Consider the following 21,283-nt stretch of genomic DNA (forward strand, 5'->3'; position numbering starts at 1 on the left):
TATTTTGTTATTTTTGGATACCTGACCAAACACAAAATCAGGATAGAAAGACTTTTTTCCATTTGCTATGCTTGAGTGAATTATTTGATTTCAAAGGCATATCTCTTTCTCTGTAGACTGAAACTTCCATAACCTTGAGTGTAACACAGCTGAAAGGTCAAAACCTCTACACCCTTACTGTTTCCACCTACACTCAAAACGAACCACCCATTACAAGTCCTGCAAAAGTGTTTGTGAGAGACCCAACTGGGACATAAAAGAAAATGCAACCTGAAGTACACGAGACAGCTCGAAGGAAGAGTGTGTACAGCAATGTGGACACTCAGCACAATTCAACTGTGTGAAGGTGAAAAACATTATGAACTGCTATCCAGGGAGAGTTGTATACACACACACACACACACACACAACACAGAGGGACTTCCTAGACGATTTCTAATACTCATTGTTTTTCCGTGCTACCTGTCATCATTCTGAAACGTCTGGTCTCCAAGCAATAGGTCCCTGAAGCGATAGCGAGGTGGAAGAGGAGGCACCTCTGAATCCACATCTGCCATCTTTAGAGCAGAGATGTCCAGAATAACACCGGAGTTACTGCTGTTGTTCTTCTGCAAGGTCTCAGTGGAGAGTCTGTAGGACGACAGAGTAGCATCTGGTCAACAACTTGCACACTTTTAGGATTAGACTGGGGACATCATTGAGAGAAACAGACAAAAGAATGGCATTTCATGGAAGAAGACTGAATGTTCCACAAATTCTAAAGGATTTAATAGAGACTTAAATAGTAGGCAAAACTAAAATATCAGCAATCGAAGCAGTAAATACTTAAGCTACAGAACACAGAATTCCCCCTGAAATCCCCAGATTGTGTCAATAAAATGACAAGACATGGACGGCAAAACAAATCTACAGCAAAGAACAATGGTGCCAAGTGAACACAGGATTTATTTATTTTGCATGAGCACAACTAACAATGTTCTCACTGTGGATCATCTAAGCACAACAGTGAAACACAGAGGAAAGCTAAGCTCTCTAGCTTCTCTGTTTAGAGTGTCAAACAGTCTGGAAAAGACAAAAACTAAATGGCCCTAATTGTCAAGTCAAAGCAAGTCAAGCATCACAGTCTTAACCAGATGATTTGATGTAACTGTCCTACTTCACGCAGCTTTGTTTATTTTTAAACAGAACAAACTGAGCGTATACATATTCTGCGCATACATTATTGATTAAGAAAAAAAAATCTGCCATCAAAGCAGAAACTGCGGGAAATAGGGTACTGTAATGTACAGAGAAATTAGAAAATACAAGCAAACAATCAGCATATGACAATCTATGTTCCTGTGTTTGCCTGGTACACATAGTATTACCTCTGCACAATGTGTGTGGATTTATATAGAGACATGAGTTGCAGCCATGTCATTCAGTGTCATCTGTAGGGGAATGAAGTGCTCTGGGAATTACCTGTCACTATGGGAACTCGATGATCGACGCGGAGGGCTCATGGCTGCCTCTTGTGGGGGAATTGAGTGATGAGAGAGGGAGAAAGAGAGGAAAGAGACAGAGAGATAGAGTTTAAGCATGCTGATTAAACCAACAGCTCTTTAAGATTCAAGGAGGAGGTAATATGATTACAGTCACAGCCTGTGTTGCAGCTTAACTCTGCGGAGTTCAGCAATGCCACTGAAATGTGCTGCTCTTTAAAACAGACACAGATTATACTGGCAAATGTAATCCAACCATACAGTTTAATACGAATACATCATCTTACTCAGTCTTGGTGACCTGATCATTTTATTATTTGTTACATATCCAACTCAGAAGTAAAACAGCCTTTTGGGTAAAACAAGAATTTCTGTCTGTTCTATGGTTGCAGTTAATTATTTTCAGTCTTTAATAGCTCAGTTTCATCCCAGTTGTGTGTTTGTAAACAGAACTGTTCCAACTTGGTCAAATGTCTCCGCTCAGCCAACAAGGGAGAGAGTGGTGGTTGAGCAGGTAATGGATTGAATGGTGTGACTGAACAGCATAGAGAGGCATGAAATAGAAAAATGAAATGCCATTTCCTGATTCTGTTATGGCAGTTATATTCTAAAAATAAACATGAACATACCCATGCCTTTGCAAATCTCCGTGGGAATGTTTTAGAGGAAATATACAACTGAACCATAGGCTTTCTCATTACTGCCATGTATGCTGCTATGACCTCAGTTATGCTGCTTTTCCCCTGACGGTATCAGCTTGACTGGCTTCAATTCAGCACAACTTTTTCAGTATTTACACTGCATAACCACCATGGACTATGATTATGATAAACTTTATTTCGAGCATAAGGATGAATAAAATATAAAAGTGAGCAAAAGGCAAAAAGAAATGACCAATTTAAACACAGCACTCCAAAATATTGAAGTTAACCAAAAAAAAATAAATGTCACACAATATACAGGTGAAGCTCAAAAAATTAGAATATCATGAAAAAGTTCAATATTTTTTGTCATTCATTTCAGAAAGTTAAAACCATATATTATATGACTCATTAGACATAGAGTGAAATATTTCAAGCCTTATTTCTTGAAATTTTGATGTTTATGACTTACAGATAATGAAAACTCCAAATTCTGTGTCTTAGAAAATTAGAATATTGCATAAAATCAATTAAAAAAGGATATTTTAAACAGAAATGTCAGGCTTCTGAAAAGTATATTCATTTCTATGTACTCAAGACTTGGTTGGTTTTACTTTTACATGAATTACTGCATCAATGTGTCATGTCATGGAGGTGATCAGCCTGTGGTACTGCTCAAATGGAATGGAAGCCCTTGGTTGGTTTGATAGTGTCCTTCAGGTCATCTGCATTGTTGGATCTGGTGTCTCTCATCTTCCTCTTGACAGTACTCCATAGATTCTCTATGGGGTCCAGGTCAGGTGAGTTTTCTGGCCAATCAAGCACAGTAACACCATGGTCACTGACCCAGCTTTTGGCACCTTTGGCAGTGTGGGCAGGTGCCAAGTCCTGCTGGAAAATGAGACCAGCATCTCCATAAAGCTTCTCAGCAGAAGGAAGCATGAAGTGCTCTAAAATGTCCTGGTAGATGGCTGCGTTGACTGCGGACTTCAGAAAACACAGTGGACCAACACCAGCAGATGCCATGGCAGCCCAAATCACCACTGACTGTGGAAAGTCCAAAGTCCTCTTTTCAGATGAAAGTCCATTTTGCATGTCATTTGGAAATCAAGGTCCCAGAGTCTGGAGGAAGAGTGGAGAGGCACAGAATTCACGTTGCTTGAAGTCCAGTGTGAAGTTTCCACAGTCAGTGGTGATTTGGGCTGCCATGGCATCTGCTGGTGTTGGTCCACTGTGTTTTCTGAAGTCCACAGTCAATGCAGCCATCTACCAAGACATTTTAGAGCACTTTATGCTTCCTTCTGCTGAGAAGCTTTATGGAGATGCTGGTTTCATTTTCCAGCAGGACTTGGCACCTGCCCACACTGCCAAAGGTGCCAAAAGCTGGCTCAGTGATCATGGTGTTACTGTGCATGATTGGCCAGAAAACTCACCTGACCTGAACCCCATCAAGAATCTATGGAGTACTGTCAAGAGGAAGATGAGAGACACCAGATCCAACAATGCAGATGACCTGAAAGACACTATCAAACCAACCTAGGGCTTCCATTCCACCTGAGCAGTACCACAGGCTGATCACCTCCATGCCACGCCACACTGATGCAGTAATTCATGTGAAAGGAGAACAAACTAAGTATTGAGTACATATAAATGAACATACTTTTCAGAAGCCTGACATTTCTGTTTAAAATATCCTTTTTTTATTGATTTTATGCAATATTCTAATTTTCTGAGACACAGAATTTTGGGTTTTCATTATCTGTAAGCCATAATCATCAAAATTTCAAGAAATAAGGCTTCAAATATTTCACTCTATGTCTAATGGGTCAAATAATATATGGTTTTGACTTTCTGAAATGAATGACAAAAAATATTGAACTTTTTCATGATATTCTAATTTTTTGACCTGCACCTGTACAACTAATTCATTGTGGCTCTTTAACAACACTTTATTTCTGAAATGGAGTAGGAAGCTGAGCTTATGTTGAACTACCCCAGTTTTAAATGACTTGTCTTATCAGCTAGTGTATACAGCCCATAGAAAAGAATAGGTCAGTCATTAAATTCCTGAAAATGACAACAAATGATGACATACCATCATTAACAATTACTGTTGTACTCCTGGTCATTGTTATTATACCTCTGGAAAATAAGGTTTTATACATCTTCTTAAATTTTATGTTTTCACACTGATATTTAGTTCCATTCTATTCGACAGAACCACTCCTCAACACAAAATGCACATCCTTTTAAAAATTTGTTCTAGTGAAATGTTGTTTCATATTTAGCTTCACTCTGTAGTCATAACCACCCACTATCTGTGAATAATTTCTGTATGTTACTTGGAAGTCATTTATTTCTTGCTTTGTATAATATTTGTGCTGTTTTAAATTCCACCAGATCCCTTAATTTGAATGTCTGTAAGAGTAAGAATAGTTTATTGGCATGTTCTAGATATCCTGTATTGTTAATCAAATACTATTTGGAGTACCACCTTTTCTTAGTAGGCTATTTCAAGTGAGCTAAAGCAATTCTAAAAGTGACATTAAGTCATGCAGGTCAGAAATTGTTTGACCTAACCAATCGTTGCTGTGTCAGCACATGTCATTATGTGGGACATAGAGACAAAAGGTTGGCACAGATTTTCAAGTCAGCTCAATCTCGATATTTGACAACAGAAATAAATAGACAAATCTTTATTTGTCAGTAAGGGTTCACACATGAAAACATGCACCACACACCGAAATTTGTCTTCTGCCTTTAACCCATCACTAGATCATGCATCTCACACACTGCATGCTCGGAGCAGTGGGCTCACCATATCAGGCGCCCATGAGCAAATGGTGGTGGTGGCGGGGAATCGAACCAGCAACCCTTCAGTCACATATGATTCTAAACAACTATAATCATACCTCAAAAATCTTAATATAATGTTTTATTTCCCCACCCCTAAAAGGGAGGCAAGGGGTATTGTTTTTGGTTTTGTTTGTTTGTTAACATTCTAGCAGCAAAACTATTGGTTGAATTCATACCAAATTGGGTTTATAAATTGCTAGTGACCCAGAATAGGTTTCATTACATTTTGGGAAAAGTAGGTCAAAGTTTCAATTTTTTTAACAAATTTTTAAAAATCCCCCCCCCCCCCCCCCATTTGCTTATAATGAGCGAAATGTCACATGTCTGTAGCAGCAAAACTATTGGTTGAATTCATACCAAATTGACTGTATAGACTGCCAGTGACCCAGAATGAATCTTATTACATTTTGGGAACAGTAGGTCAAAGTTCAAATTTTTTACGAATTTTTAAAATCTTCCTATTTACTTATAGTAGGTGAAATATGTGCGAGGGGCGGGGTTTGTTGTCCCTGGCACCACTTGTTCTTAAAAATTATTTAAGTTAACAGTAACAGTTAGTAACAGTTTTAAGTTTCATCCTCCACCATTTCCTTGTTCATAGCTGTAGTCACACTGACACCATCACGACAGTTTACTTTGCATTGCTATGACAACCAGCCACATTGAGAGAGTACTACACCTGCAGTGGAAGTGGATGCCAAAACTGAGCCAAGTTAAGTCAGTTAAAGCAGAGCACAGTTAATACCAGTGGAAAAGCACAACTGGAAGAGGCAGAATTCCCGTCTCTATGGTTCCGCCTATGCACACTGCAATGCTGTTATTGTTCAGCTAGAAGTACAAATTTACCCCCTGACGGATAACACCCCAAACGTCAAGAAAAGAAAAGATGGAGAATAGAGTATACAGGCAGGGGCCATAGTTTCTGCAGATAAACCAACACATTCTGACAGAGGGCGAGAGGTGATGATTGAGAGGATTATTACTGTCTATGTAGGGTGTTCTAAAGAAAATCTTAAGTGCTCTGTCTTTAATCTAATCTGTAGAACACAGTCTTTTAAGCAAAGTTAATAGTTGATTTAAAACGTTGTTATAAAACAGATGGTTTAACATGTGGAAAAGCTGATAGCAGACTAATCAATCTATATCTCCAAAACAGCAAATTTAAAGGTGCGGGAGACTTTTGTGACCAATTTTTCATCAAATCTGTAAAACCTCAGTCATAGCCTAAGTGTCACAAATCTGTAAGTCTTTCTGTGATTACTCACCTGAATCTCTTTTGCATTTCGGTGAATAATTTTGAAGTGCCATCCACCATAAACAGACCATATGTTTACAGAGTCGGGAGATAACTCGGGCATCTTCAGAATTTTGTCGCGATGTGCAGTGTGGGAAGCAAAGGCTCGTGCCACCACCTGACAGCGACAGCGGCACGGCAACCATATGATATTACATGGATGGAAAAAAACACAATGTGGAAACGGCTGAAATGTGGAAACAGTTGGAGGAATATGCATAGAGGGAAGGGAGCTCCTGTCGTTTCTGCCTCGTGTCTGTAGTAGCTGCCACTGCCTGACAGCGGAGTGAAGTGGCGTTTCCCACACTGCACATCGTGAAAAAATTCCGAAGATGCCCGAGTGACCTCCCGACTGTTTGTAAACATATGGTCTGTTTATGGTGGATGGCACTCCGAAATTGTTCACCGTAATGCAAGAGATTCAGGTGAGTAATCACAGAAAGACTTACAGATTCATGATACTTAGGCTATGACTGAGGTTTTACAGATTTGATGAAAAACTGGTCATGAAAGTCTCCCACACCTTTAAAGTAATTAATCAATGAATGTGAAGCTGAACATCAAACTCACCACGAAAACAAGGTCCCTTCTGGCATTATGGAGGCCAGATTTTGATGATACCTATATTTTTAAGCATTCATTAAGTCAATAAAATGTAATTGAAACGGCTGTTGAAGCCCCAAGTTTGATACCATCTCTGATAAAATATAACAAATATTCAAAAAACTGCCTTTAAACTTAATGATTTGACATTTACTGCCATAATTAAATCAAAAACCGTTACTGTGACAACCATTTTGGCCATATTGTCAGGCCCTACTTGATGAATCCAACAAAAATCTTAAAATATTTAATGCTGCAGGAGGTAGAAATCAGGGGGAAATAAAAGCACTGGACGTTGTCTTTGTCAAACCCAAAAGACTAAATAAAGATATACAATATGAGGTTTTCCCATGCCACAATTGAAAACTGAACCCAAAATATCTGAGGATCTGTTACTAAAACGGTCACATATTTATCCCTCGTGCACTTCTCTGGAAACAGATAATCAGTGATGTATTTATGGAATATCCTCCTTGTGACAGAAGATCATTGAGTGGATTTTCTACAGCATGTAAACAGAATTAAGAGGAGGTACAGTAGTCTTGTTTCCTCTTTGACCACTTGAATTACAACAGACTGAAATATGATTATGCAATTTTTGCCCAGCCACACCAAAACAATAACATCCTCTGATGGACTATGACATGAGAAAAAAGCTACATTTGAGAAGTTGAAACCAGAATCAGCTATATATGAACAAACCGTGGCTGCATGCTACACATGATGGTTCTTATCCACGAGTGTTTGTACTCCAGTGAACAATTACATGTTTGACTAATTTCCCCTCATCTAAAATTGCTTTCATTTTCCTGTAAAACCCCATCAAGGAAACAATAAGTGGTTAATACAGGGCTGTGTATATTTGTGTGCGGTCATCATAGTACAGTGTGGGCAGTCTTGAGTGAGCTAATAGCACCCAGAGACATGCTTTCCCCTGATTAACAGTGAAAATACAGACCCTTGGAAGCACAGACAGAGGAAATAGAGTGGGACGAGGACAAATGAATATGGACGATGGGAGGGGAGAGAAAAACAGGAAATAAAGGCGATGAAAGCACAGGAGTTTTCTTGTGAGGAACAGTATGAAATAAAAAGATAAAAAAAGAAGAAAAAAACTGAGTGTGCAACCTTTGAGTGCAGACTTAATGGATGAACCAAAGTGACCACAATAATAGAGAACAGAGTTGCTCCCGGTAAGAGACCATCGCAAAGAAACCTGAGCAAAAAAAAAAAAAACTGATGGCACAAAGAATAACTACATGGAGGGCAAACGTTAAATTGGTCTCTAAATAAATAACAGGAGCTGGAGTGAAAAGATTTTTAAAAGGGATTTGAGAGGAGTTATTTTAAATAGCTGCAAAAAATGCAGGTTAGCCTTTTCAAGGAATAGTTTAGAAAATGCCTCAAGTAAAATGTCAAATGAGTCCACAACATAAAAAAATCAGCTGTTTTCAGCTAAGTGCCATTTATGCATCTGCGGTTACATTTATGAGGATGCTATAAACAAACCAGTTCATGCAAGCTGCAAGGACTTCTTCACTTAACTATAAAACTATAGAAATGGAGATCTGCTGACTCTAGTGGACATACAAGACTGGCTTTACATAATCAATAAAAACAAGCAAGACCAAAATAAAACATCTGCTAGCTTAACCCTTTCATGCATAGGTCACTACAGTGGACAGTTCTTCTCCGGCTGTTCTCTCGTATATTAATGGGTTTTGTTGTTTTATGTTTATGTTTATGCATTTGGCAGACACTTTTTTCCAAAGCGACTTACAGGGGAAAACCAATCAAACCACTCAGTCAATCAGATTTTATTTATATAGCGCCAGATCACAACAAAAAAGTTATCTCATGACACTTTATATATAGAGTTGGTCAAAACCAGACTCTAAGCCAATTTACAGAAACCCAACAGAATTAGTTCCATATCACCCAACACAGTGGACACTTAATTCATACCATTACTGTAACTGTAACTGTTCTTAAAAAAACCTGATCTGCAGAAACATTTTTAGTGTAAATCAATTGTTATTTGTTAGACAAGGAGTTTTTTTTTTTTTTTTTTTTTGCATATTATCTCCATGAAGTGAGTAATTACTAGCATTAGAATATGTTAAAATGTCAGAAGATATCACATTAGCAGCCTTAAAATGTTTTTATTTGTGTTTTCAAATCACTTTCTGATATTGGGTTTTAAACACATGTTTCTTTACTTCAAAAATTAAATGCATGGATATTTTTGGAACTCCATAGGAAAAAAAAAAACTCCATCACATTGTTTTTTGGGTTTTTTTCGTGCCTAAGGAGGAATAAAAACACCAAAGAAAAAAAAATCTTGGCTAAGGTTTTCACAATTCATGCATGAAAGGATTAAAAGTGCAAAAAAGGTCATAGCGTTACAAATGAATGGGAGCACCGCAAACAGTACACCAAACCTGACTTCTTTGAGTTGCACAGTTCTATCACAAGTCACAACTTCTTTTTACCTGACTGTATTCCTGCTTTTGACCGAGGTCCCATCATCGTAAACACAGGTTTGGTTTAGAAATCCTCCATACTCTCTCCGTACAGTTTTGCCTGAAACACTGAGGATGTTTTCCATCAACGCATCCCTGCAAGAGCTCTGCCATCATGAGAAGAGGAGATAATTACAAAAAAAAAAGAGAGAGAGAGGAGGGGGGAGGGAAGTCGACTCCAACAGTCAAAGACCCGGTCAGAGTTCAGGTCAGCGGCTCAGGTCAATCAAATCAGTCCGGTGAAGCTCTCCTCCTGGCGGTTCGACTACAGTAAACTGATGTCGGACATGTTTGTTAGCTAACTGCGACTTGTAATCAATGAGCGCGTGAAGAGTAACTGAGGTGTCTAAGGGAATTAGTCCCGGCCCTCGAGTTCTGATTGGCTGACACGCCTTCGAAGCCTCTGTAATGTATCACACACCTGACAGTTGATTTAAATAACCTTGCGCGACCTGATAGCCGTCATCAATGCTGAGACATACGCGTCGCTTAGCAACAACTTTGTTTGCCGCTGTTGACGAACTACATTGCCCGGCGGAGGAAGAGTAGAGGTGTATTGTTATTTATAGTCCCAGCTGTCGATCATAAACTTGATTTCTTCTCCATTCGCTTTCTTCTGTTTTTTTTTTTTTTTGCTAATGTTTTTAAGATGCTCATCCGTTTTTTTTAGATGCTTCGTTTTTTTCTGTCCTTGTCCAATACACGCCTCGCATCTAAATTAAGGATCATCATACAAGCGCTCCGTGTTCTCTGCTGCTTTCTTTTTTTTTTCTGTCAGCATCAGCATCCTTTGCATCCTGTACAGAGCAGGAGGAGGGAGCTAAGCTGTACTTCCCAACCCGGAGTCACCTCAGTGCTTCGCCATCTACCGGACAACCTTGAAACTGGGATTCTCAGTGAGGAAAGTGGTGCAGGAAAACTTCTGACGGAAGCGCTTTTAGTGGAATGAATGTGAATGGCTCTCATCCACATCAAATCAAATTGACTGATGCAAAGATGTTGCACAGATGCTTCCGGTCTAGACGCATACGAATAGCGTTTCTCTTTTGCACAGAAAAATAAGAGGGGGAAAAAGTGTCCTTTTAGCACCGCATATGATGTTTATGAATAAAAAAAAAAGTAAATAACAGACACTGTTTGGCTGTTGCATTGTTAATAAAAAAATAAATAAAAAAAACCCTAGATTTTAGCATTATATTACACCAGACACATTTGCCCCAATTGTTGTCTTTAACCCTTTCATATATGAAATAATGAGAACCTTAGTTGAGTTTTTTTTTCCTGAGTGTTTTTATTCCTGTTTAGGCATGAAAAAAACAATTCGATTGAAATTTTTTTATGAACCTATTTTTCATGGAGTTACAAAAATGTCCACTCACCTGGACACCATGCATTTAATTTTTTAAGTAAAAAAAACATGTATTTAAAACCCATCATCAGAAGATAGATAGATAGATAGATAGATAGATAGATAGATAGATAGATAGATAGATAGATAGATAGATAGATAGATAGATAGATAGATACTTTATTGATCCCGGGGGAAATTCAAGTATTCAGCAGCTTACATACAGCACAAGAAGACAAAAAACAAACAGACCAAAACATACCACAACAGTGGGTTAGTACCAGGTTGACAATAAGGTTAGGATACATACTCTAAAAGACACTTGCTAAAGAAACTACTCTAAAAGGGCTTCCTGTACAGTACTGTAAATAAAGACTTCTGATTGTATTTTCACCTTTCAGTATATCAGTGATATACTGTGTGAAAACTATGAAACAAAAACATTTTTCATGCAGCTAATCTGATGTTTTCTCACATTTTTACATACTCTAATACTAGTTGTTACTAACTTCATGCAAATAATATGCAAAAAAAATCCTTTTTGATAAAGAAAACTGTTAATTACAGTCTAATAACAATTAGCAATTGATTTAACACACGTTACTGCAGATCAGGTTGATCAAGAACAGCAAAGTTACGGCAATGGTATGAAATGCACTGTGCGGGATGATGCATAAGCGTCCACTGTGTTGGCTGATATGGAACTAAAACAACAAAACCCATGAATATACAAGAGAACAGCTGGAGAAGAGCTGTCCACTGTAGTGACCAGAATGCATGAAAGGGTTAAATTATAACACTCAAACCACAGCATTTCCAAATTAACAGCATATTTATTTGTTTTTCCTCAAAGTAACAATCAATCAATCATCATCCAGTGATTACATTACATGCAAACTCTTTACAACTTCTAAATTCCATAATCTCCTCTATCAGACGCACACATAATTGCACACATTAATGTCCTCTTACTACATACCTGGCATAGCTCTGTCCTCTGCTATTTGCCTCACAATTGTCCCCCTCAAATTGAAAAAGATATTCATTGTGTGCACAGTGTGGCTGTGCAGCCTGGATTCTGAGAGACACTTCTGGCTCGTGTACGTCTCCAGATAAAGCCGTGTTGCGCTGTGTGCTCTTCCTTGTGCCTCAGCCTCTCCACGTTACAGCCCATTACTCCTCAGGGGGGGACGAGCTGTGAGCGTCATCATTTTAAAGCCCACACACACCACTTCTACTTTTCCCATGCCAGACACCCAAACGTTTATCTCACGCTGGAATCTTGATTCCCACAGATTTTTTTTTTTTTCTTTTTTTTCCACAACACGACCCGGCTGATTTTGTTATTCCACTACCCACACTGTTTGTCTTGCCCAGTAGCGACTGCATCCACAAGCAGAGTCAACACTGTAGAGTTATTTCCAGTATGGTAAGCACTGCAGATAGTGACAAAAGCTAATGCAGACACGGGAAAAGAAAATGCATGTCATACAAATACAAATACATCTCCAGCTGATTTACTCCAGTCTGTATTTAAAGAATGGGCCATTTTTACAACATCCAATACAATCCTTCACTTTGAATAGCATCACATTCACAAAAACCCTCAAATACATCAATTCATCATCTCATATTTCAGTCAATCGATGACCAAATACATACATTATCTTCTTGATGACTTTCTTTTTCTGTCTTTTGCTTTCTGTCACTTCACATGAATATATATTAAGCACAAATAGACAGGAGATAACAATATTTACAACAGGCAGTAATGGACTAGAACGCTTAACGAAGCCTTTAAACCAGGGGTCTCAAACACACGTCACGCCAAAGGTTCCAATCTGGCAAAGTGCAAAAATTCCGCAGTCAAAGCTGTCTAACTCATTTTAGTTCAGGTTCCACATACAGACCAATATGATCTACAGTAAAATAATAGCATAATAACCCACAAAAAATAACGATTCCAGATTTTCTTCTTGGTTTGATGTGGAAAAAATATTATATTATACCTATTAATAATGACAACTTCAAATTTTTGTCTTTGTTTTAGTGCAAAAAATAACATTAATCTAGAAAAGCACTCGGAGACCTCCATCAAGGCAGATTAGTGGCCCCCCCCATCACCACCAAAATTTAATCATTTGTTCCTTGTGCCAGTATCAACATTTCCTGAAATTTTCATCCAAATCCATCCATAACTTTTTGAGTTATCTTGCACACAGACAGACAGACAGACAGACAGACAAACCAACGCTGGCAAAAACATAACCTCCTTGGCAGAGGTAATAATGAAAATATTCACATTTACAAACTATCCTGTAACAATAAAATGTGAACAACCTGAACAAATATGAACACCCTGAAATGTCTAAAAAAAATTGAGCACAATTGTAACAATTTTCTGGCTGTTACTGTAGGTCCCTCCAGGGGGCTGGAGCTGGAGAAGGTGTCTGGGGAGAGGGAAGTCTGGGCATCCCTGCTTAGAGTGTTACCCCTGCGACCTGGCCCAGAATAAAGCGGAAGAAGATGGATGAATGGATGGATGGATGGATGGCTGTTACTGTTGCCTTTGTAGATCCGATCCATAATGCTTGTTAAAATTGCACTTAGTTTTCTAAAGAAATTTCAGTTTTTTCAGGTTATTCAAATCTTTTTTTTTTATTGAGATAGTTTATAAAAGTAAGTATTTTCATAATTTAATGGGGGGTTTTTTGCACTAAAACAAAGACAAAAATTTGGAGTTGTCATTATTTATAGGTTATTATCCTATTATTTTACTGGTCCGACCCACTGGAGATCAAATCATGCTGAATGTGGCCCCTGAAAGAAAATGAGTTTGAGACCCCTGCTTTAAACCCTCTGCTGTGTTTATACAGTCCAGATTCTTTCTGCAATTAAAAGCTGTCAATCCAAAGCACAGTCTGAAATGTACTGACCTGATTCATCTAAAGAGAAAAGAGGTTGTTTTTAAAATAGAGATATAAAAAGAGCTTTAACATTAATGGTTATCCCAGCCTTATAATTTAATGCAGTCATTTTGTAACAGCAGTTTGCAGCTCTGACTAATGCGGGGATCTCTCATTCGGAGTGAACTCCTGAATTATTCAGCTATTACACCACCTTACTTGAACCATATCACAATGCAATTTTGAAGCCTGGTGTACATCCATTAGGCTATCTCTCCAACACTTCTGTCCTGTTCATATTATATGAGCATTGTTGAGTCTCTCAGCACAGCACAACCACTCTCCCTCCTGGATGCTTGCGTTTCATGCTTCCAAAGTGTCTAAAAACAGATGGAGAGGGAGAAAAAGTCAGACTCAGACAGTGAAGCAGATTCAAGTAGCCTGAAGGCATATACTTGTAAGATATGGGAGCCTTACATGAGAGTAGAGCATGAATCATCAAGTGGCTGTATGTATTTATTGCTCTAAAAGAAGAAGACAGCCTGCATTTCGAGTACATTTATCACAAGCCTGAAATTCATTGTGGAAAGATTTAATATGGAAAGATGTGACATTAATTAATGTACTGTTACATTAAAAGTTTAATGAATGAGTAATTACTTTGGTGATGAAGCTGCTCTCCTCCTCCTCATCACTCTAAGTTTTGTTTTAATTAGGGATGGACATATTGTGAAACTCTGGGCTAATATTGTTTTGGCCAATAGCAGATATACCAATATGGATTTTTTTTTTCTTCAGTTATTTTGTGTTGTTTACTATTTACAACATTATTTGTACCAGGGAAACACAGAAATCTTTGATCATAAAAACAACTGAAGTCTTATAAAGTCTCTAGCTTTTTATCACACTATTTGCCATCCGGTTTGCATTTGGTTTTAAGGAGAATCCCTACCAACACCAAGATTCCCTACAATCCAGTTTATCCAGTCAGTCTTTGTCTGGTTAACTGCATCATTTTTTTGTTGCGTAGACACTAATGCCTTTATGCAAAGACTTTACAACTGCCTCTCTTAAATAAAATGGACCTTGAACCTGTTTTTAATGAGTTGCCAATTGTGTAATAATATTCAACAACAAAAAAATCATTTTCCAGATTAAAATAGTGAACAATGTTTTTGCTTTTGTTGTAAAAGACATAACAAAACAGAAACAACAAGCCTTAACAACAAAATTTAGTTTAAAACAATTATATATAGGCTTTCATACATATTATAGCAGTGTCTGTGAGTTAGTGTCAGTGTGTCACTGTCTTTTATATATATATACTTTATTTAACCAGGTAAAAAAAAGTCTCATTGAGATTGCAAATCTCTTTTTCAAAAGTGATCTGGCCAAGAAAAGCAGCATAACACACAGTTTCTGACAAGACAAGACATAATCAACACATAATACAAAAACTTACAATCGATAGTTACAAAACAATCATTTGTGCAAGTTTAAAAACAGTTATATTGATCAAGCTCATTGATTTCACGCTCCTTTAAAATAGCTTTAAATTCACCTATAGTAACAAGTTCAGATAGATTTAAGTTGTTTTGCAGGGCATTCCATGCAGAGGGGGCAGCATATTGGATAGCATATTGCAGTCCCAACTCTGTTAAAGCCAGTGTTACTTGTCACTTGTTACTTGAGGGGTCTTGGATTGCACAAGTTGTTATTTTACAGGAAAATGTCATCATGGCATAGTGGATGGAAATGTGTGTCTGCTGCCCACTTGTGTCCAGATCAATGAAATACCTTTGAATGGGAACTAATGCAATCATAAATAATACTAACTTTTATTTATACAGCACCTTTAAAAATTGAGTTTACAAAGTGCTTTGACAGACTAAGCAGAAGGGCGCCACAGCAGGATACAATTGAAAAAAAAACAAGACGCAAGCAAAGACACTAAAACATAGAAAACGACACAATAAAATGGATTTGTAGAGCAAACTGGAAAAACATGACATTGCAAATAAATTGGAATGTATCGAAGTAGAGAGAGCAGAAATTACATACTATGATGCTGTCAAATCAATGTAAAAATGAATGAATGGAATAAAACATCATATATGTCAGTATAAATGAATAACCAAAATAGGGTCAAATTAAATATTCAAACATTGAAACATTAAAAAGAGATAAAAATGTATGAAACCTTAACTTGCTTTTATCAGTGGCCAATTAGAGATTTTTTTTTTGCTTAATTCGAGCAAAAACATCTGCCAGTGGAACAAGTGAAAATTATCTTGGTAAGATTTCTTGAAATAAGATCTATTGTCTAAAAATAAGTTCTTATATCTCACTGAAAAGTTACTCTTTAGGCATTTATGTCTTATTTTAAGTGTGATGACATATTTTGACTAGAAATGAGAAAAATACTTTTTCCAGTGTTTTCATCCCATCCGGTCACTTTGGTTAAAGGTCCCATGGTGGAGTGACTCACTACTCCCTCTAGTGGTCACATAAATATACCAGACTGTCGGTCTGAACAGATTGAGTGCGTACATTGGTGTCTTTAATATAACTTCATAGCTCTTTCTTCTAAACTCTCTAATGATCATTTTAGGTCATTTTTAATATCTGACAGCAGAAATAATACATATTGCCCCTTTAAATGATGCCCACATTTCCTTTTCAAGTGTGAGTGTGTAATTGCATAACACAGCGTATCAAATATCTAATTTATCTCAGTCTTCCTCTGTTAAAAGTCTCATATTACTATCGTTACATTACATTTGTTACCTCCATGTGTTGGTTTCATGGCTGTATATTTCTATAGTTTTCAGATCGGTGATGCCATCGGAGCCTCCCACAGCCAGCAGCGCTCCATTGAAGACGACAAGGGACATCTGAGGGAAAATACAAGTGTTTTTACCACCCCAGTAAGAGTTTTATTGCACTTGAATGAGATTAAACTGTGCAGAAGTAGCTCAGGGGTGCACTTCAATATAACACATCGTGTACTTTGGAAGCAGAGTCATTTCATCAGTTTTTGTACTTAGTGCCTGAAATATGGTGATAATATTCTTCTAAACTAATATCACACTGTATTTGTTTTGTTGTTCTTAAAAGAAAAATGCTATTTGTTTAATTTTTTATTTTCCATTTTCACTTTCAACTCTTAACTGCGAAGTAAAAATAAACACATATATAAGATCTCGCTGTTCCTTCCTTTAATGTTTTATAAAAATTCTAAAAAAAAAAAAAAAAAAAAAAAAAAAAAATCCAAATTTGCATTTTCAGTCAGCATTGCATATTTCTGTCTTGAGGGCCTTTCTATTTCCATCCAGTATAACAAGCACACGTATTTATGTATATTTCTTTTCTAATTATCATATTAATAATATTTGTCTAGTACATATTCTACAAGTTGCTGTTCTAATTGTGTTTTGATAGAGTGTTATATATAGAGAGAGTGTTATATATGTGTGTGTGTTTAGAGCTTCATACTGGAAATATGAATATATTGTAGTATTGATAATTTCTTTCCTGCTACTTTTTTATTTTACTTGCATGGAGCAACTATACCACACAATAATTTCCCATTGGGATTAATAAAGTATTTTTATTATGATTATGATTCAATATACTATGATACAGCATAAGATGACATGACGTGACAACATGACATGACAAGACATGACATGACATGACATGACATGACATAACATAACATAACATGACATGACATGACATTATATAACATGAAATGAAATGACATGACATGACATGACATTATATAACATGAAACGACATGACATGATATGACATGACATATAGTAATATAACATAACATAGCATAACATAACATAACATGACATGACATGACATGACATATTATGGCATAACATAACATAACATAACATAACATAACATGACATGACATGACATGACATGACATGACATGACATGACATTATATAACATGAAACGACATGACATGATATGACATGACATATAGTAACATAACATAACATAACATAACATAACATAACATAACATAACATAACATGACATGACATGACATGACATGACATGACATGACATGACATATTATGGCATAACATAACATAACATAACATAACATAACATAACATAACATAACATAACATAACATAACATAACATAACATAACATAACATAACATGACATGACATGACATGACATGACATGACATGACATGACATGACATGACATGGCATATCATAGCAGAACAGAACAGTACAGAACAGAACAGAACAGAACACCATACAACACAACAGAATCATTCATCCAATATAAACTCACACTGGACAGATGTAATGTATTACTCACTTCGTTCCTCTTGCCCCTCATGCGTTTGACAGGAGTCCACCTCATAGTCTCGGGGTCAAACCTCTCTGCGGTGCAGAGGTCTAGTCTGAGCTCATCTTTGCCCCCGGCCACGTAAATGTATCCCAGGTAAACGGTGCAGCCTGCGTTCTCCCTGGGACACAGCATGTGGGCGCATATCGACCAGGTACCATCTTCTGGGTTGTAACGTTCCACTGGGGAACATTTAGAAAACAGCAGAAGTCAGACAAGACTATATGTACCTAATAATACACAACTACACCTTCTGTATGAGTAACACTACCTTACAGACAGCTGCTGTTTAAATTTATGTATAGAATAGGCTACATTGATTATTTTCAATCTTCACAAAAAGAAAATGTACTGTTTAGCAGTGATAGAAGATTCGTTTTTTGTGTTTACAGTTTTCTTGATTACTTTGACCTGCTTAAAGAAACTGGGATCCACTTGGTTTTCATCTTCACTTTCTCAGCAGCGCAGTAATCATCTCTTACAAATATGTTAACTCATTGGATTGACAGGTTTTTTTACACCCGTTTGCAAAACAGTTAACACATACGTCATTCAAGCAGCCCATACCTCTGGTATCCAAACAGAAACCATATATGCCCACCTATAAGCACCTGTTTGACACTCCTTCTCACAAATCTTTAATTAGCCATCAATCTGCAGGAGGCTCAGTATCTATAGTGGCTATTTGAAGTAATTTCTTATACTATAATACATTTTATTTTGATTTATTTTCTGTAATATTTACAGTATTTTAGTTTTCAGCCACAGTTTGAAAAAAAAAAAAAACAATGTCATGATATCAATAAAGATTGCTTCAAAGCATTTCTGATTCTTGATCCATTTTTTTTTTGTTTTGCAAGATGGCATATTTGGCACATAGCCTACGTAGAAAGACAAATAGAACAGGCATGAAAGCAAACACAATTACAAGCAATGGTGACTAATTCATAATGTGTGCTGTATTTTGTATTTTGTTGTCCATTGTCTAATGATTGATTGGAATAGCTCATACATTTGTTTGCAAGTTGTGCAGTTTGAAGGCAAAATAAGCTTTTGTTTCATATTTTAAATGTTTTGGCCTGATTAGAGCCTTTTACAATCAAAATGTGTGTTTTTGCCACTGTGTAGGCCTGTGTGTTCACTGTTTTGAAAATGTGGAGTTTGAGTTGACTATTGCATCAAAGCAATCAAGAAAAACTGTAATGTAATTTCCTCTAAATGATGCAAAAATATTTCATTTTGGGTAATTTTCATAAGCAATGACCATGAACATGACTTTCTCCCAAAAAAGGTTATGGGAATTTTACTGGCATGTACTTCTCACAGACTGAAATAGTCAGTAAAAACTGGCAGCACAATATAACCCCTGTTTATTTTTGCCAAGGTCAGTGATGTAAGCATGTGTGTGTATGTCACATGAATTTGTTTTTACAGATGCATATGAGGACTGTGTCCCCTAAATGGACTAATGGTTCATCCCTAAAATGTGTTACGTGTTGTTTTGAAGTTAGGGTTGTATTAGGGTTAGGGTTAAACATGCTGTGGTTGTGGTTAAAGTTACAGTCAACCTCAAGTGAATGAATGTACGTCAATGGAATGTCCACTGTAGTGACAGAAACGTAGTGGGGGGGGTGTCTGGGGACCAACTCTCAAAAAGTAGGCCAAGCTAGTCCTCATGTGTCACATAATGTCTGCTACATGTCAAAAAGCTGTGAAATTAAGCAGAGCACTTTTCTCCAAATAGTGATAGGGTTGCTACATTGATGCCCATAAAGTTGGAACAATTTTGTTTTCAGACACATTCCTATTTATACACATCAGTAATCACCTTTGACCAGGTTCACTGATTATATGAGTGAGTCCCAGTTATACTTTATCTGTCAACAATAACTCACATTGTAATAATCATATCATGAAAAGAGGTAAAATCATGTTATTCCAACTTTATGGGTAAAAAGTGTATCTAAATAAATTATTCTTTTCCTGAATTGTTTGTTTTCATTGAACTCTTACTTGTTATAACTCCTCCTGTATTCAGCACGAGAGCAAATTACAGTAATTTATTTTGTTTATTCCTTTTTTTAGTTTATTAAAAGTTGTGACTGTGTAATTTATCCTTATTGTAAATGCTATTGCATACACAATTTGTTTTTCTATGTAATTTGAAACTGATAAATAATCTAATTTCATACTGTAAATGTACATTTCATATGATTTCTAGTGTTTAAGTACATGCTTTAATTAAAATTTGTAATCACTTGTAATTGTTTGGATAAAAAGTGATTGTCACCTCAGGGATATGAGTTTGTGAAGTAACAAAGAAAAGTGAACTATGACCTTTATGACAGGTCACTGTTAAGAGGCCACAAAGTTCTGCACTTTCACATACACAAAGATAAGCTAAAGATGTGCGAAAGCTAAAGCAGATACCTAAAGGGACTCCCATGGTCTTACAATCCTATTTTCAGAGCAAGTGTTGAATGAGGTATTTCATTAGACAGTAAATAATATATTTGCAGGAAAAACTAGTGCCGTTTGCATTCTGATTGTTGCTCAGCATAGTGTAAGTTGTCAAGTGGATTCGTGTTTTGTTATTTGCATAGACAGTTCTGGTGTTAAGGCTTTAAAGAGTTCAGAAGATAAGGTGTTACAGCATTATGTCCATAGATAGATAGATAGATAGATAGATAGATAGATAGATAGATAGATAGATAGATAGATAGATAGATAGATAGATAGATAGATAGATAGATAGATAGATAGATAGATAGATAGACTGTAAAATAAATAAATAAATAAATAAAATAAAACATAAAAAATCAGGATTATTCCAGCGGCAGGAGTGCTGAAACAATACTGGAAAATAACGGAAAATAACCATCTCATAAAAATACGGTAATTTTCCATTAAATAAAATACAGTTTTTTGCCCTAACTTTACATGAGATTTTGCATATATTTTTTTGACTTTTTAATGTGTAATAAAGAATATTTACATGTATTAAAACAATCAAATTACCTATAAATAAATATATACATAATTTTCAACGAGACTAAGTTGTACAATTCACAGATAAAAACTGTATTTTGACAGTTTATCAGTGCTTATACATGTTATACATTCACAAAAATACATTTATTTAACATTTTTGTCATGAAAGCTCCTGTAATTACACAAGATATTTGTCAATTAACAAACAAGTCTTGTTAAACTTACAGAACAAATACTTCTTTTATGGTTAACT

At 36.5% G+C, this 21,283-nt stretch overlaps 2 protein-coding genes across 5 annotated transcripts in view; both read right to left on the reverse strand.

Annotated features, from left to right (window-relative positions):
* kcnt1b (potassium sodium-activated channel subfamily T member 1b) overlaps positions 1–12,051 on the reverse strand; it is a 113,590-nt gene extending 101,539 nt beyond the window's left edge. For 3 of the 4 annotated variants that reach the window (XM_030143098.1, XM_030143100.1, XM_030143099.1), the window contains exons 1-3: positions 11,725–12,051; positions 1,462–1,510; positions 463–630 (exon numbers count right to left, since the gene is read on the reverse strand). In XM_030143098.1, coding sequence (XP_029998958.1) covers positions 463–630; positions 1,462–1,510; positions 11,725–11,791 — 284 coding nt within the window. In that variant the 5' untranslated portion in view covers positions 11,792–12,051. The remainder of the gene's footprint in view (positions 1–462; positions 631–1,461; positions 1,511–11,724) is intronic. The other variant, XM_030143101.1, reaches the window with a different exon arrangement.
* Positions 12,052–13,491: 1,440 nt separating this feature from the next.
* LOC115425489 (kelch-like protein 20) overlaps positions 13,492–21,283 on the reverse strand; it is a 30,157-nt gene continuing 22,365 nt past the window's right edge. The window contains exons 6-8 of the mRNA XM_030143102.1: positions 18,010–18,221; positions 16,439–16,545; positions 13,492–14,031 (exon numbers count right to left, since the gene is read on the reverse strand). Coding sequence (XP_029998962.1) covers positions 13,974–14,031; positions 16,439–16,545; positions 18,010–18,221 — 377 coding nt within the window. The 3' untranslated portion in view covers positions 13,492–13,973. The remainder of the gene's footprint in view (positions 14,032–16,438; positions 16,546–18,009; positions 18,222–21,283) is intronic.

This window comes from Sphaeramia orbicularis, chromosome 9 (genome assembly GCF_902148855.1).
Source record: "Sphaeramia orbicularis chromosome 9, fSphaOr1.1, whole genome shotgun sequence".
Taxonomy (NCBI): Eukaryota; Metazoa; Chordata; class Actinopteri; order Kurtiformes; family Apogonidae; genus Sphaeramia; species Sphaeramia orbicularis.